Source organism: Tubulanus polymorphus, chromosome 1 (genome assembly GCF_964204645.1).
Source record: "Tubulanus polymorphus chromosome 1, tnTubPoly1.2, whole genome shotgun sequence".
NCBI classification, from domain to species: Eukaryota; Metazoa; Nemertea; class Palaeonemertea; order Tubulaniformes; family Tubulanidae; genus Tubulanus; species Tubulanus polymorphus.
In genome coordinates, this window is record NC_134025.1 from 18,642,618 (window position 1) to 18,659,634 (window position 17,017).

At 38.6% G+C, this 17,017-nt stretch overlaps 1 protein-coding gene across 1 annotated transcript in view; it reads right to left on the bottom strand.

Annotated features, from left to right (window-relative positions):
- Positions 1 to 17,017, bottom strand: part of LOC141908246 (uncharacterized) — a 158,309-nt gene that overhangs the window by 107,025 nt on the left and 34,267 nt on the right. Inside the window, exons 7-8 of the mRNA XM_074798233.1 lie at positions 14,448 to 14,761; positions 4,222 to 4,387 (exon numbers count right to left, since the gene is read on the bottom strand). Of these exons, the coding sequence (XP_074654334.1) occupies positions 4,222 to 4,387; positions 14,448 to 14,761 (480 nt within the window). The remainder of the gene's footprint in view (positions 1 to 4,221; positions 4,388 to 14,447; positions 14,762 to 17,017) is intronic.

Sequence of the window (17,017 nt, forward strand, 5' to 3'; positions counted from 1 at the left end):
CGCGGGCGACAAAACAAAAAAAAAATTGTCGCGGGTGACAAAAACAAAGTATAAAACCAAAATAATGAATTGTGGCGCGCATCAAAACCAAAAACAAAAATTGTCGCGGGCTACAAAACCAAAATAATGAATTGTCGCTGGTGATAAAACCAAAGTAATGAATTGTCGAGGGCGATAAAACCAAAACCAAGAATTGTCGCGAGCGACAAAACCAAAAAAAGAATTGTCGGGGCGACAAAACCAAAATAATGAATTGTCGTGGGCGATAAAACCAAAATAATGAATTGTCGCGGGCGATAAAACTAAAATAATGAATTGTCTCGGGCGACAAAACCAAAATAATGAATTGTCGCGGGTGATAAAACCAAAATAATGAATTTTCTCAGGCGACAAAACCAAAATAATGAATTATCGTGGGCGATAAAACCAAAATATTGAATTGTCGCGGGCGACAAAACCAAAAAAGAAAATTGTCGCGGGTGACAAAAACAAAATATAAAACCAAAATAATGAATTGTCGCGGGCGACAAAACCAAAATAATGCATTGTCGCTGGCGATAAAACCAAAGTAATGAATTGTCGTGGGCGATAAAACCAAAATAATGAATTGTCGCCGGCGACAAAATCAAAATCATTGTTTTCTCGCGTCATTTTAGTTTTGTCGTTTTGTCGTAATGTCGCCCTCATTTGCATATTCGTGTTTTGTTATCTTATCAGCCACCATACTAAACCTTTAAGGTCGCGTAAAACTCGATAAACACTTCAAGCGACACAGCGAACGATCTCCTTTCCCCCACAGCGAACGCTTACTCCGAATGTCAAGTGTGAGTCCAGCATACGGATAGGAGTGTTTTATACTTGTATTTAGTAAATACCTTGTAGATTTGACTATGATCGGTATGTACTGTAGGAAATATAGAGTATTGATGGTATAGATATGAGTGAAGTCAATCTTAAGAATCAGCAGAACATGGCGTCACAAGCCCCGGGGCTTGTCACGCCATATCTGACATGGCGTCACAAGCCCCGAGTAAAATGCAGACTATATATAATTCACGCGGAACGAAGATATATGTTCGCGTCGAACGGACCCATCCTCGCTTGCCAGGGGTCCAGCATCACTCCCGAACTCGCTTCCACCAGCTGATTCCATTTCTGGCGCTGTTGCGCATGACGTCATGCATATATCGATTTGCGAAATACTTCCTTGTTCGGTAAAACGTTCACTGATTGGTCCATTTAATGGGAAAACCAACAGAAGTCTACTGTCGGTTTGTTACAAGCGCTGTGATTGGTACGACCGGATTCTGGTCGGCTAGTAACGACTCCAACGACTCGTGAGGTCAAGGGGTTCGGGGAACAGCTTTAGCGTAGTGGCTCCGAATCCCTTGACGGGTGAAGATGAACGGATTACGTTTTTAAGTCCGATACGATGTGTAAAACCTGAATGATATAATTTCAAGTACCGGTATGTCAATGTGTAACGAATTTCTACTTTTTCTTAACTCATTGTCTAAACGTATACACAGTACCGGTACTTATACGTTATTTTGAAGTATTCCGTTCAGTGCAACCACTTTGAAAGAAAATTATATCCCGTTTTAAGATTTTTATGTAAAATTCTTCGAATATGTTTTTTGCAGGTTTCCGTTATGGTGCGAGACGATCACTGAGGAGATCATCAGCTACATTTACCAAAGCGATTTTTGTATACTTTTACATATGAACAAAATAAAAACAACGATTTATAAACTTTCTAAGACTTAATGATTGTTGTACTACTGATTGAAATTTAAGATAAAAATTTAAGATAATCAGTCACAATTATTCATTTATTTCTACGGAAATCCGATCGGGTCCTCTCACGCCATGAAAATTGAAGCTATTCTGCAGACCATTTAGTGCTCGATACGCCATATTGGCTGCTGAACATTTGGGGCCTGACACGCATAGAAGACAAATCGCGATTTTTCTAGCAGTATTTAATTTGTTTTATAAGACTTTATGATTATGAACAATATATAACTAATTGAAACTAAAGATATAATTAGTGACAATTAGTTGCTTCCATAGAAAACTGATCGGGTCCTCTCACGCCATATTGGCGGCAGAACACTTTGGAGCCTGACACGCCATGTAGAAGACAGCGTGATTTTAGGAGCTTTTTGAAACAATATTTGCCTTTTTTCTAAGTCTAAATGATTGACAAACCATGTATAATGATCAATCTTTGAATATTTATGAAAATTATTCATCAATTGAAGCTATTCTGCAGACCGTTCGGGGCCTGACACGCCATATTGGCTGCAGAACATCTGGGGCCTGACACGCCATGTAGAAGGCTTAGTGATTTTAGGAGCCATATTGACTGCAGATCACACTAGATTGGAGCCTGGCTCACCATATATGTTTTTCTAACAATATCTTTGTTCTTCTAAGACTAATTGATCAACAAATCATGTGAAATAGATGAATGATTCATTGAAATGTAAGATAGTTCATTAAAATTTTTATTCTGTAAAACTCATTCAGTAGATATGTAATGTTTTTGTATTTTTCATATGCTGGCGAAATATGTGATTGTTTAAATTGTGTTTCAAAATAAAGTGTGTACACTGCATTAGATTAACAAACAACGATCAATTTCTATTCTGTAAAACTCATTTTGTAGATATGTATGCCAGTGAAGTAGGATAAGATAAGTTTTTAAGTGTGTTTTAAGTGTAAAATGTTTTCAATCTATCAATACATTCCGTAAATAGATATGTTAAGTTTTACCTTATCCTGGTATTTTCCTGTTCCATCAGATTCTTACAAAATAAGAAATTCATATCAAATAAAGTTTGACTCAAACATTACTCGTTATAAGTTATTGATTAAAAGTAATCTTCTGAATCAAATCATTTTCATATATGCGATGTAATATGTAGTTCTTATTATGTATATATAGTACGTTGTAAATCATCTATGACAAATAAATATCCAATCGAATATTTCAACTTCGGAAGAAAACCCCGCGAGACGTAGTCGACGTTTCATCTCCTGCATAGGATTTGATTTGGCGTGACAAGCCTCGGGGCTTGTGACGCCATATGCAGCAGGTCTTAAGATTGCCCTAGATGATTGATATGGAGGCCTGCGGCCAAATAAAGTAATATATTCTTTTATTTTGATACCTCGTCGACATAACAGCTTTTCTCCGCTATATCTCTTCGGCGTGTTTAGTTTAGGCCTACGACTCCCCGGTACACTTATGATTTATCTTAGTAAAAACACGGTAAATTTGGTAAAGAAAAATAGGTATTGCTAAATTAACTGCTTGACGCCCGCAGCCAAATCACTGGTAGTAATAAATTAATTTGTACTCGATTTGATTCTCAGAATGAGGAGAAACTCGCAGCTGATTCCCGGAACGACGATGTAGTGACACACGTCGATTTGTCGATGTTTACAGCTCGACAGTGCTTTTAAAATCTAAAGTAGTAAATTTCCTGTGTATTGGTATTATAATTTGATGAGGAAAATGGGTTATTGTTAAAATTAGTTTTAAAAAACCGCGACAGAATGTGCAATCTTTGGGTAATAAATTTGTTAATTTATGCTTGAATTGATAATCGATGTGACAAGAAACGTGCGGTAGATTTCGGAAAGACGACTTAGAAAAACATGTCGGCTCTTTGAATGGGGCTCAATTTTCGATGTTTACGGCCCGACAGTGCTTCTGTAACGTTGATTCTTCAAAATTTGCACGGAGTATTTGTAGAACGAAGTGAGCTGAATGATATCAAACGGATCGTATCGGCAACAGCGGTAATGTAAAAAAGCCTATGTACTTTTGACAAAAAATGTGTGGAAAAAAATTATAATAATAATAATAATAATAATAAGAAACACGCGAATCTCAATAGGGTTTTCTGTGATGTAACAGAAAACCCTAATAATAATAATAATAATAATAATAATAATAATAATAAGAAACACGCGAATCTCAATAGGGTTTTCTGTGATGTAACAGAAAACCCTAATAATAATCACGCGAATCTCAATAGGGTTCTCTGTGAAGAAACAGAAAACCCTAAATATTTTTTTGCTTAATCCATTCAATGCGCCCATTAGTAGTGATTACGAGAAAGTAATCTGGGTCTAAGTGCTAAATTGCTGGAAATTAATCCAGCATTTAAAAAAAAATTTTTCTTAAATTATTTCTTGCAATAAACTTACCGTGTATGACTTCCACTTGCTGCACACGATCCATCCCTGAAAGCGCTTGCATGCCTTGCTCGTATTGGGAGCCAGGATATGTTATATCCAATCCTTTTTCTTCATAACTTTTCACAGTGTCAGCCTCATCAGTCAAAAAGCTAATCTCCTGTTGCGCATACATATTCTAAAAAGCAGATAGCAATGTTAATAGAGAATGCCAAAATAGTGAAGAGCTATTAGACCTGTTTTCTATTATTTGGAGTACGTATCCAGCTCCTGGAATTTGGTAAAAATCATAAAATAACTAGGGGTCCAGGGACACCACGCGCACTTGGGAAGTGGTTTCAAATGCTCAACAATCTAACAATTTCAATACATAACGCCCCTAGTGACCATATACAAAAACCAATCGTCAATCAATCCAGTGCTTCATCTAGCCAAAAATAGAGGGGCGGTCCTCCCCACCTCTGAAAATAGCCGCCCTTGTGCCCTTCAGATGTGTCCCATGCACGCCCTTGTGCCCTCATCACTTGCCGTAGGTCCGCCCTCCTGCCCTTGTCGGTCACGAGTAATGAGTCAGGGCTTTCAAAATAATCCATCGCATCCAACTGTTAGTAAGAATCCTGTGACGGCTATGAAATATCTCGTATGATATCAATGATAGTAGCTCATGTGATCAGTGGTTATATTTAAATGTACTGCAGTCAGTGTGCATCGTGTGAAAACGTGCCTCAGACGCGTGGCCTAGTTAATGTTTCCAAGAAATTGGCTGACATCCAAACTACTGCCAATCATTCAAGCGTCTGCCGTTATAAAGCTGCTAGTGTATATTTGATGGATTGATTCGTTTTGAACACATCGTGATGCTCTGGATCTTTTTATCTAGACTATTAGAGAAATTTTATATATACAAGGTGAAAAACTTTGTTCGGTGAACTCAGAGAAACAATCGCAGAGACAATTAGTTTGATTGGCCTTATAGCAATAATGTGTTCTTAAGCTGGCTGCTTACCAATTATCAACAGTTACTTGCCAATCACTAACCCTATCAATTTAAATCAATTAATTTGATATTTCTAAGATTAAAAATATGCAATTTCATGTAGGCCTATACTGGCTTTTTTCACTGTACCATTTGCTTTTTAAGATTGCCTTTTTATGCTATTTTCAGTCTGCAACTGGTTTTCCAAATCATTTTGAAAGCCCTATCTATCATATTATTGATAACCTTTTGTTCATTGACAGGAATAGGTGTAAGGATATACTGTGGTCAAGTGTGTCACTCATGGCAAAATCAGACTTAAACATAGTTTCTATAGTCCTCAATCGTAGTAGGGGGTACCTCGATTCCATGCAATAGGGAACATTGCAGGTTGCCCCTAAAACAGATGTGAGTGCATTATTACGTGCCCTTGCTCCAATGGAATCACGCAAAAAAATGCCCTTATTTGAAATCAGCACCATTCCCTTTTTTAGCCCTGAAATCAACACCCTGCCTTTTTTAATGCTAGATGAAGCACTGCAATGACCTTGAAACCCACCACAATCATAGAACATGTCAGCAGCTACGATTTTGTAATTTGTTGTGATAACAAAATATGCATGGGTTACCAATTTAATATGGAGATACTAAGTTATTCCACTATTCAACGCCCCCTGGTGACCATATGCAAAACCCAATGACCTTGAAACTTGCCACAATCATAGAACATGTCATGAACTGCAACTTTGCAATTCATCAGGGTAAAAAAATATGCCTAGGTACCAATCTAATAAGGAAATACTAAGTTATTCTTCTATTTATGCCCCCTGGTGACCATATAGAATAACTAATGTCCTTAAGACTCACCACAATCATAGACAACGTCATGAGCTACAATTTTGCAATTGACTGTGGTAACACAATATGCATAGGTACAAATATGACATAGAAATACTAAGTTATTGTATTATTCAACACCCCCTGGTGGCCATATACAAAAACCAATGACTTGAAACTCAGCAAAATCATAGAACATGTTATGTGCTACAACTTTCCAATTGATTGTAGTAACACAATATGCTTACGTACCAATATAATGTGGAAAAACTTTTTCCCACCTACTAATGAGTACTGATGGCACCAAGATGGCCGCCAATTGCGTCATAATTGGCTAATCAAAAATACCTGTCTCAGGTATAAATCCCTTTCAAAAGAATACCCATCACAAATTGCAATGAGAAATGGCAAACCAGTAGGAAGCTACAGGACCCAGAATTCTGGCGAAAATTTACATTTTTGGGCACTAAAAAGGTCATAGGACGGCCATCTTGAGTCCGATCCACCCAACTTTTCTTATGCCCATGGGCCTTTGGGGGTAACAAATATATACCAAAGATCATGTGCAAAAAGTGCTAATTTTGGCGAACAACAATGGCTGCCAGTCGGCCATCTTCATTCTGACAGGGCCAGTTTTTGGGCTGAGGATGTGTCAAGGGTAGATACATGTGTAACCCAAATATCAAGACATTAAATTGAAGCGTCTTCAGAACTTCCTAAAATAACTGGATTCCGTCTACGGATGGACGGACGGACGACTGACGAAAAGTGAACGTGATAGCCCGCTGGGACTTAAGTCCCAAGTGGGCTTAAAAAAGGATTTTTGCTAAAAATATTTTTGGATATGTCTTGATAATGTAAGTAATCTAGTATCTAGTAATGTGCATAAGTTATGTTCATCTTAATTTTCAATCGCATGAATTGCAAACCAGAGAGAAACTTTCTATTTTGGGTTTCTATGATGGTGCGCAACAGCCAAATTTCTCCCTTTTAATTGTAGGCATAGCAAAGAGCTATATCTGCATCTTCCCTTCAGACAATTGACAGACTATCCCTATCCTTATAAAAACTGATCGTCAAGACTTTACCAGATTTTTAAACTGAAATGTGACCTTGACTAATACACCAGGTTGACTTGTTCACAGGAAAATACGCCCTTAACCCTTTCGCTACGTGTGACGTTTTGGAAACGTCATATGAGTGACACGTGCTGTGCGTATGACGTTGTAGAAACGTCATGCACCTATTGATTTATAACTCGAACGCGTACACAGCAAACAGTATGGAAACGCATGTAAGACAAGATAGTTAGCTTTCTAAACAACAGATGGCGAAAATGCGTCAGTAGTTGGTGCTGTCAGCCTGTTGAGCACATGGTAATTTGCGCGGGATTGAGATGGCTCCCCACTTACGTACCTCTACCAGCGGAAAAGGATATCCCATATCAATTGAATTTCTTTCATCCACACCGTAGCATCAATCACCAAAGACTGAGATAGGCACTTGGGTGAAAAACTGAAAAAAAAAAATTTCTAACCCATCCTGACCCCCCCCCCCCCCCAACACGCCCCCCCTACAGAAAAGGCTGTTGGTATGATTTTTTACTGATTTTCACTAAATAACATCATAATCTTCGATAAAAACGCGAAAAATCGGGGTTAAAAACAATTTGAAAAAAATCGAATTTTTCGGAAAATACCTTACGTAGGGGGCGGTGCAAGCGTGTACGCAGCGAAAGGGTTAAGTAGCTCTTATGTGGCAGAATTGAAAGTGGGGCACTGAAACACTGAAACCTCAAAAGTTTTGCTTTGATAGGATGTTTCCTATGTTGATAGTACTGTCATTTATCACTAAAAATAATAGTTCAATTATAACTGATTATTAAGAAATCAATTTATGACATGGAAATGAAATTTAGATGACACAATTGAACAAATATCACTAAAATTCACCATACAGCCAGATAACCGTTTTTTAGACCCCCATCCCCCTTCAGAGATAAGAACGCCAAACTATAAAATCCGGGGTTTTTTAGAAGTTACCTAAGTTCCCTACCGTACAGCGACGCCGCCGCCACGAGCCACCTGACTCAATTTCTTCCAAAACTCTGCGCAAAGAGACGAGCGGGGATGGCGGGCGGGAATATCCTGTGCCCCACGTAAGTATCCCTCAGAAAATCAAATTTTAATCCGGAAAATTATGATATTTCCCTCAGGATACATTACGTGGGGCACAGGCCCCAGATTAGAAGGATTAGCACCAGGCGGTGGGTAAGGCTCCCAAAAATGTGTAAAGGCAAAAGCCTAAAAGCAAGTTGAACAAACGTAAAAATTCACCTAGGAAATAGCACGAGGACGAAAAAATCTGTGCTAAACCTGGGCTACAAAGGCAAAAATGCCTGGTAAAGATTAGACATCTGACTCCAGCCCGAGGATTCCAAACTAGAAACCTGGCTGGAGCGCACTGACTATATCATAAACATATATAAACATACATATACACATAAACATATGCACACATACACATAAATACATACACATATATACATACACATATAATATATATATATACATATCAGGATATATATTCATTAACAGATTGCCAAAACATGACAAGTGCCCCAAGGGGCACTATGGCCAGCTTTGCATAAAATGGCAAATGATGATGCATTCATTCTGTGGGTTAAATTTGTCAAAATACACTCCCAGCTCAGAGTCAATACCTAATGATTTACACAATTCATTTGTAGAATACAAAAGTAGCACACACAGCGACTGGATCTGGCAGAAACAAATACAGCAGATAAATATTTTCCCTTGATCTTATTGATCTTAATGTGGAATAGAATTGAATAATCTGAAATTTGCTGAATAAAACAAAATTAAATTGGATTTGATGTTCTTATTTGTTCAATAAAGTAAAATTGAATTGGATTTGATATTTTTTGGCGGAATAAAATTTGATTTAATTTATAGTTTGAGCACATGGCTTATTAACATATCAAGGTAATCTATCCGATTTAAGAAAAAGCTATTTTTCCCGGACTTTCACAATGGTCAATGATATTTTCTGTAATGCTAATAAAAATATTCCCCCCAAAAACCAAATCAACTAAAGCTTTCACAGAAATCGATCTTGAAATACAATTTTAGATCTTAAAATAAAACCCGGAAGTAGACGATACTGCGGGTTCACGTGAACACCTGCAGATTTCTGCGGCTAAGCCAATATTTTTGCGATCAGATATTCACGAAAAAGCTCATATTAATTTCAACGAGGCCCTCTTTCAAAATTCAGCTACGTAGAGTTTGGAGAATTGATAATGCTTTAATGAATGATTTGTATGAATATAAGCTCAGATGCACCATAAAAGAGCCTTTGCTCTGGAAACCATGTCATTTCAATTCGCTCCATTTGTATAGTAATAGGCTCAGCCTACGGCTGGCCTAAAAATCATGTTACTAAAAATCATGTTAATAATATCTGCCGCACTGAGAGAGTGAGTCTCCCGGATGAGTTCCGATTGACAAACACTCTCGCCCAGCTGCTCACCGGCCGAGGACCTGACCCAGAGATGCCGATAAAGAGCAGGGAAAATCCCAAATAACCTCAAATTAACAGTCAGACCTCCTGATCCGGATCAAAAAGAACCATTGGAGATAAAGACTGAAACACGGAATGAGGAACTAACCCCGAAACAGAATTCAGAGTTTTCATTACATACTTTGGCCTATCGCTGGTAAAATACACAGTAGACCTAAATATCTTTCAATAAAGGAAAGCGAAGGGGTTCCCACTGCCCCAGGAGCTCCTCCACAAAAACTTCAATAGAAGCGCTCGAAAAACCACCCATGAAGCAGCTATAAAAAACACTTAACGACTAGACAAACCATGTGAGTAGGATCGGACCCATCGACGAAAAAAGACCATTCGAATGAGATCAGACAACCAACGAGTGAAGCTGTCGACGAATGCTCCTTCCGAGATATGAACAACTGATCTCTCACCTAAGATGAGACTTTCTGACTCAATAACTCAACCTCCGGCCAGAACTCTAGCCTGCCCAGGGAGTTGAATGGACCCTATGGTTCAGCGCCTCCACCTCCACACTCAACCAATCCCGACTGGCGATTAAGTTGAGGTAGGGCGGAGAGTAATAAAAGAACCGGGACTGAAATGATCAGACCAGGCTGGTTAGTCAAAGCATGGATTTCCGACCTCCTAGGCTGGCATAGAAGAGAAGGAAAACTCCTGCTTAATGAAACTCTTGAAGAAGGGCGATACGGATGGGCCACAAGATACTTCAGCACCACCACGAGTCCTTAAGTCCCATTCAGGCACTTCCCGAGGCACCTCCAGTCGAGCAACCGAAAAAAGTGCTACCGGTTGGAGAATATGGTGCTTGGATAACAGGTTCAGAGTACTTGTCGCCCTAAAAGCATAGGCGATTGCGGCTGGTAACCGTTAAGGTTAGGAGCCATCTATAAAGTATGTACACATGGTCTAGCTAGGACCAGAGCCAGATCTTACGTAAAGCGCACAACAGGTGGCAGACAGCTATCAATCTGCACACCCCGAGTGGACAAATTATGTCATATATACACATCCCTCCGATCCTGGAAGAATGATAACAGTTCTGAATCAAATCACTGCGAGACCGAACTGACTCTCTATCATCTAATCACCGATAAAAACCGTTGGTAAGATGTGAGTTAATGTAATGGAGTTAAAGACAATATCATAAAACTACAGTGATTCACATTTATATGATATCAAAAGTATATACTCAAATAAATCCATAACTTTTCACCTACGGAAAGTAAGAGTGACTCTAAACCTCAAGGGAAGAGGAAAAGAATTCAGGTGCCAGTGAGGGTGCACAGATTGTTCACTCGTTGACCACCTGAACCTGCTTAGAGCTTCCACGTGAAAACTTAAATCCTGCCTATGCTAGGGCACTGGATTTAGTGATAAAGGGGAAAACCCCAGACTGAAAACCCTGCACTCTTAGGAGACGCTCATCCACGGTCGACTCAATATTCGGTTGAGCATTATAAGTGCCAGGTGCCTACAGAAAACCCCTCTGTGATAGAAGGGAGGGAATGAAGGCACACGCCGGAACACATGCCCAGAAGGCTGAGAAACCAACCCATCATGCCCGAGCTGGCCCCTGAGGTGTAATCAAAACTATCCGGCAGGACAACGCTGGCTCTAGCTGGCCAAGGACTGCTGTCACTACTTGGCTGGGGTTAAATATACGCTAGGATTCCATCTCAGCGGTACAAAAGCGTCTTATCTTCCACGCCATCTGGTCGGAACAGGGACACAGACAGCGGGAAACCCTCGGATTGACACCTCCGTAGAAGAGAAAATAAATTCATTAGGGATGGCCAAGGCCTGAGGAGCGGCTCTGATATCCTTCATGCCTGCTAGTTTAACTACAGAGATATGAATTCCTTCGAACTTGCACCAGGAGAGAATATCTGCTGTCTGATCAGAGAGAATAACTGACCGAGTGCCTCCTAGATTACGAAGACAGGACCAGACTGGCTATTGATGGCTAACGATACGTGTCTGTATATCAGACTCCCGAGAGGAACGTCCAGGGAAGGGGTTGCTGTAGAACATCCCAACCCCTTGTCGATCAGTGCCAGCCGGCCCTCCAAAATCTCTGAAATGGCCTGCTGTGAAGGTGCACCGCTGGGAGCATCAAGAACGAGGACCCTAGACCAGTACTGCCCCTAACGAGTGATGCAGGACAGCCTGGATATCGCTTCTCAGAGCTGACTACCCTGGCTTGGGCGGGGTGGTTATCCCGACCCTGGAAGGTCAAACACCATGTCCACATCAAGGCGATCGATGCCACCCAATTGGCCGGGGGCAGAGCCTGCACTACCTCCCAGCAAATCCTGTTGCGGGAGAGGTGTACCTCATGAACCTCTGGGTCTTATGCCCAGAGGATGTCTCACAAGGCGAGACACAAGCGAACTGGAGACGAAAGCCTTAACTCACAAGGCCACTCCGTGGACTTAAGTTAGCACCATACAAAAGGGCTAGGGTGAGAGAAAGTGCCGTGCCTCTACCATCATCCTCAACCACTTGCCTTAACCTCGACTGCTCGTCCACCAGTGTTTGTAAAGAACAAAATCTGTGACCACGGCTTTTAGAAAGCCTAATGGACCCTTTAATGTTCTGATCAGACCAAGACCTGGGAGTCAGTAATACGCTACACTCAACGCAACGGCAGACTCCGGATGCCAAACTTTCCCAACATAGGTCGCGCCACTCTGTGCACCGAGCAACTGCCGACTGCCGACCAAAATTAGTTATATTTTATTCCTCAAATATCAACAATTATCATGTCAGAAGGGTCATTCATTATTCACACCTTAGACCATCATTTCACGTTTTGTACATTATTCATAATCGTTACCAAGTATAGACAGTGTCAACCTGTTTGAGAATTAAACTTTTGTTTCTAACTTTTCAGACTGGACGTTCTGTCTCCAGTCACCATTAATTAGTAATATCATGTTATTCAACTAATTGTTAGTATCTCACAGGTTTACCAGCTTTGTTTGCACCTGTTGAGCATGCTCAATCTGTTTCTGCCTAGATGGTTACTATGTACAATTAGCAGATCAATCTATTGTTTTGAGAAGTTGGACTTAGTTTTGACCAATCAACGAGTGTTGTTTGTTTGTTGACCCGCCCCTTGGTGATGGGCCAGCTGAGTATCTTGAGAAGGAAAATCAAACATTCTGACTCAGGACGTCAGCAAATAAACAACTCTCTACGTCAAAACTATATTTGTATTCAACTCATCTTTTTAAGGTAAGTTCAACTGTCTCGTAATTTTATACTTAGGCCTAAATGCTTAATGGTCTTGAATCTTAACGGTTACCCTTATATCTATTATTCAAAACTATTATATATATATATATATATATATATATATATATATATATATATATATATATATATATATATATATATATATATATATATATATATATATATATATATATATATATATCTAAAATTAAGTGTACTAAATATCTAATTAAATATGAGTTTAGATCATCTGTATTTGGTTCCAATATTATTTGTATTCAAGTTATAATCACGTCTCTCTCTGTCATTTTGGTAATTGTGGTGATATTATAATAATTGTTTGTTACCTATTTTATTCATAATACTATAAAATTAAGGATTCTGACTCAGGACGTCAGCAAATAAACAACTCTCTACGTCAAAACTATATTTGTATTTAACTCATCTTTATAAGGTTCTACCATCGATAGTTCCCAACTCCATTAACGGCATAAACTTCGTTAATACAAATGCGCCACCGAGCCGCTCAGGATCTGGCTTAATTACCAAGAATGAACACGACATGAGTTGAACACCGGTTCGGTCTGTAGTTTATCGGACTCGACCAATGCTAGAGGTTTACAGCGCCACCGTACGGTACGGGGAACTCCAAAAAATGTTTAGCGGTATAGTTTCCAAACTAAGGTAACTTCTAAAATGTGCCCCACGTAATGTATCCTGAGGGAAATACATACACACTCATCGTAATACTAATGTAGATACAATTCTATTACTTTTATAATTTTACGTGACAAGTAAAACAGGCACTGAACACTTTTACGGTTCACCTGATTACCTATCCCGCCGGACCAATTGAGTGAGAACATCACCCCCCATACTTTTACATAATTTTTGGACTATTTGGAAAATTGATATTTTTCAAACCAAAGTCCGCGGGAAACCGCGGATCCGCGGGGAATTCTCATCCCTGCCCCTTGTACGATCTTGGTATTTATTTCATTGACCCCCACCCGTACGTACATTTTGAAAGCCCCCCTCAGATCTACAAATTAGACTTAATCCAACTTAATAGAACTTTTGACCTACCTTCACTTGACTAACTATATAAGCTAGTATTAACTAGCTAGTATTAAGTAGGATTTCATGAGATAAGAATCGGTTTACCGTAATTTATTATGTCTCAGACATATGTTCTCTCGTCCATTAAGTACGTACATTGGTTTGAGAGACCCCCCTACCAGAAAAGTACATACATTTTTGAGAGACCCCCCTACCAGAAAAGTACATACATTTTTCTTTAACCCCCCTCCCCTATACAAAGCGAGTACATTATTATTCTTTAACCCCCTCCCCCTAAAATCGTACATACTATTTGAACGCTCCCGATTCAGTCGAGCTGACTTTACTGTTGAATCTTATCGAGGGTAAGTTACAAGAATGATTTCTACCTATCATTGGACTGACACTCCTGATAAAATTATACTTTTATTATCTTCGACATTGCGAACTCATTTGACCAAATGCTTAATTGGCTTAATTAACTGAGGTCCTAACTGAATTTGCAGGGATTCTGGAGTAGGAAAGTACATACCATGCATGATTGACAGTGACAAATCTTTTTCCGCCACCCGTCCACCCAGTATGTTGCACCAGTACAAGAAGCCATGTCTAATTTGCGTTTTTTCAAATTGTCTAATAAGCACGCAGCTTGAGCACCATCACTACTACTACACACTGGCTCCTCTTTAACACAGGATTCTGTAAAATCCTTCAACTTAGTACTATATTCTGATGTTTGTTCATTAGATTCCACTTCTTCTGATGCAACATAATCAGTTTTCGCAAGTCGAATATCAGAAACCTTTTTATGATGACATGATTCTTCATTCTTGATTAAAGAGAAATCTAAAATAAAAAGAAAAAAACCGATGTTATAATTTGCTTATCAAAAATGAGTTCCAGGAACTTAACAAGCACATTTTGTGTTGAGAATAATCTTCATGGACATCGATGAAAAAATCATTTAGCAAGAATGTGGCGTATACTCTCTGGGTTAAGCTAACAGTAAAAGGGGAAAGAAATCAAAGACAAGTAACAAGTATTTTATATATATTTCAGGAACAGCAGTTTACTTAAAAATATAGCTGCAAAGCAGCGATGACGGGTTTTCTTCAAAGCCATTCAGGATGATGTGAATTGTAGTATATTGAAATACCGATAAATAGAATAAAATGCATTGACAGATTTGAACCTAATATGCAAACAAGAAGCCTGTCGGCTTATATAGCTCCGCTGTCTTTGTTGTGGCTTGGAGCATAGACTATCACATCAGTATCTATTTGAATCTAGATGTTCAGGGACATTATAGCCACTTGGAGAAGGGCCACAATACCAATAATCATACTAACATACTCTAAACTGACAAACTGTTGGAACTGAAGTCATAAGTGGAACAAACTGTAGTCCCCAAGTATAGGCACCAAGTGAAATTTATCAAAAATCTATGCAATTGCTTCGATATAGAATGGCTCTATACTTTTGTAGGCACTCCCCAATAGATCATTCATATGAAGTTTGGTTGATATCTACTGAAAACTGGAGTAGAAGTAGCAATTTAAGTGAAAATCTAAAAATAGCCCTAATTTGCATAATTTATGCAAAATCAAAAGTATGGCTCTATACTTTTGTAGGCACTCCCCCATACATCATTCGTACCAAGTTTGGTTGATATCTACTGAAAACTGAAGTAGAAGTAGCGAGTAGAAGACCTTCGGTCACAGCGGAGCTAAAAATGAGTAAACGTCAAATGTGATTCAGCTTTGAAACCGAACATACAATCAACAAATATGAATTTATTCGACCAGGCATTTATTTTGGCATTCAAACATCATGATCCTGTATTATCACCACGCTAAAAATGGATCTGTCCTATTTAGAACTCATCTTAAGCACCTGCTGAGTCAATAGATTGAGTAAATTTACAGATAAGAACGTATTATGATTTGGAATACATTTAAAAAGTTTATCTTTTTTTGAAATATTTGTATAAATACATTTATTGTAGTGATCCAATCAATAAATTATGATTTGATTTGGTCTGGGTCTCGACTGAAGTTTATTTCGGCTTTTATGTTTTACAAATTCTATACTGATAAACAATTTATACCTGCAATATGTGTATTAATATCGAACCTATTCCACTAGTTGCGGGTGTTTCCTAATAAACGAGAGAGTCATTCTTGATCTTAGTTATTAGAAAAATAATGTTCATTTAGTTATAGAAATTCATTACCTTTTTGAAAATGCTTTAATTATATTTGTTCTGTCCTAATTTCCATATTACTGCATGAACCAATGATATGCTTTGTAAATATGATGTAATAAAATAATTTTGAATTTGAATTAAATTTGAATAGGAGAATCAAGCATAACTTGTGTTTTTTCCACTTGTCTTACTTGTCTCTGGTTAACAGTTCTAGAGTTTCAATTACAATCAAATCCAAATTGGCTAAAAAAAAATTGGACTAAATGAAATGAACTGTTAGTCACTGCAAACTTATTCCAGTGTTATGCCGATCGTGTTGAATCACTTTGATTGAGTTGAAAGAATTAGATCTTCTATGGTGCAATATCGGTCGAAGAGTGATATCTGGTGTTGACTGTCCTTGACCATTTAACTTCATGTGTTTGACATTGGAATTAGCATCATACCCATGTGAACTGCAAAATATTCATACAACATGAAAACCTACAGTACATGTATACAGTAATCAAACTTCCACCGATTTTTGGATTTGAATGAAAGTTAGGCTTATTTCAGTATTCTTAAGCAGGAAATAATAAGCCCAATCTATAGGCCCTATTCCCATTGGTACAATTGTATAATGCGAACAGCTGTACCGTACACTTATCAGGCAAGATTGGAGAAATTGGTATACCAAACCTATGTACAGCTAAATGTACAGGCCTACAATGATTTCTGGTTGACAAGCCGTGACCACACGAACGTTTTAGTCTAGGTTTGACTATTAATGTCAGTAGGTCAGAGAAGGCCTGGTTAAATTTAATTACACGGCTCAAATCAATTAGCCTTTCTGCCTGTGAATGTTTTGATAATATTGAGTGAATAGTGCATAGAATGAATTAGACTTTGGGCTAGTC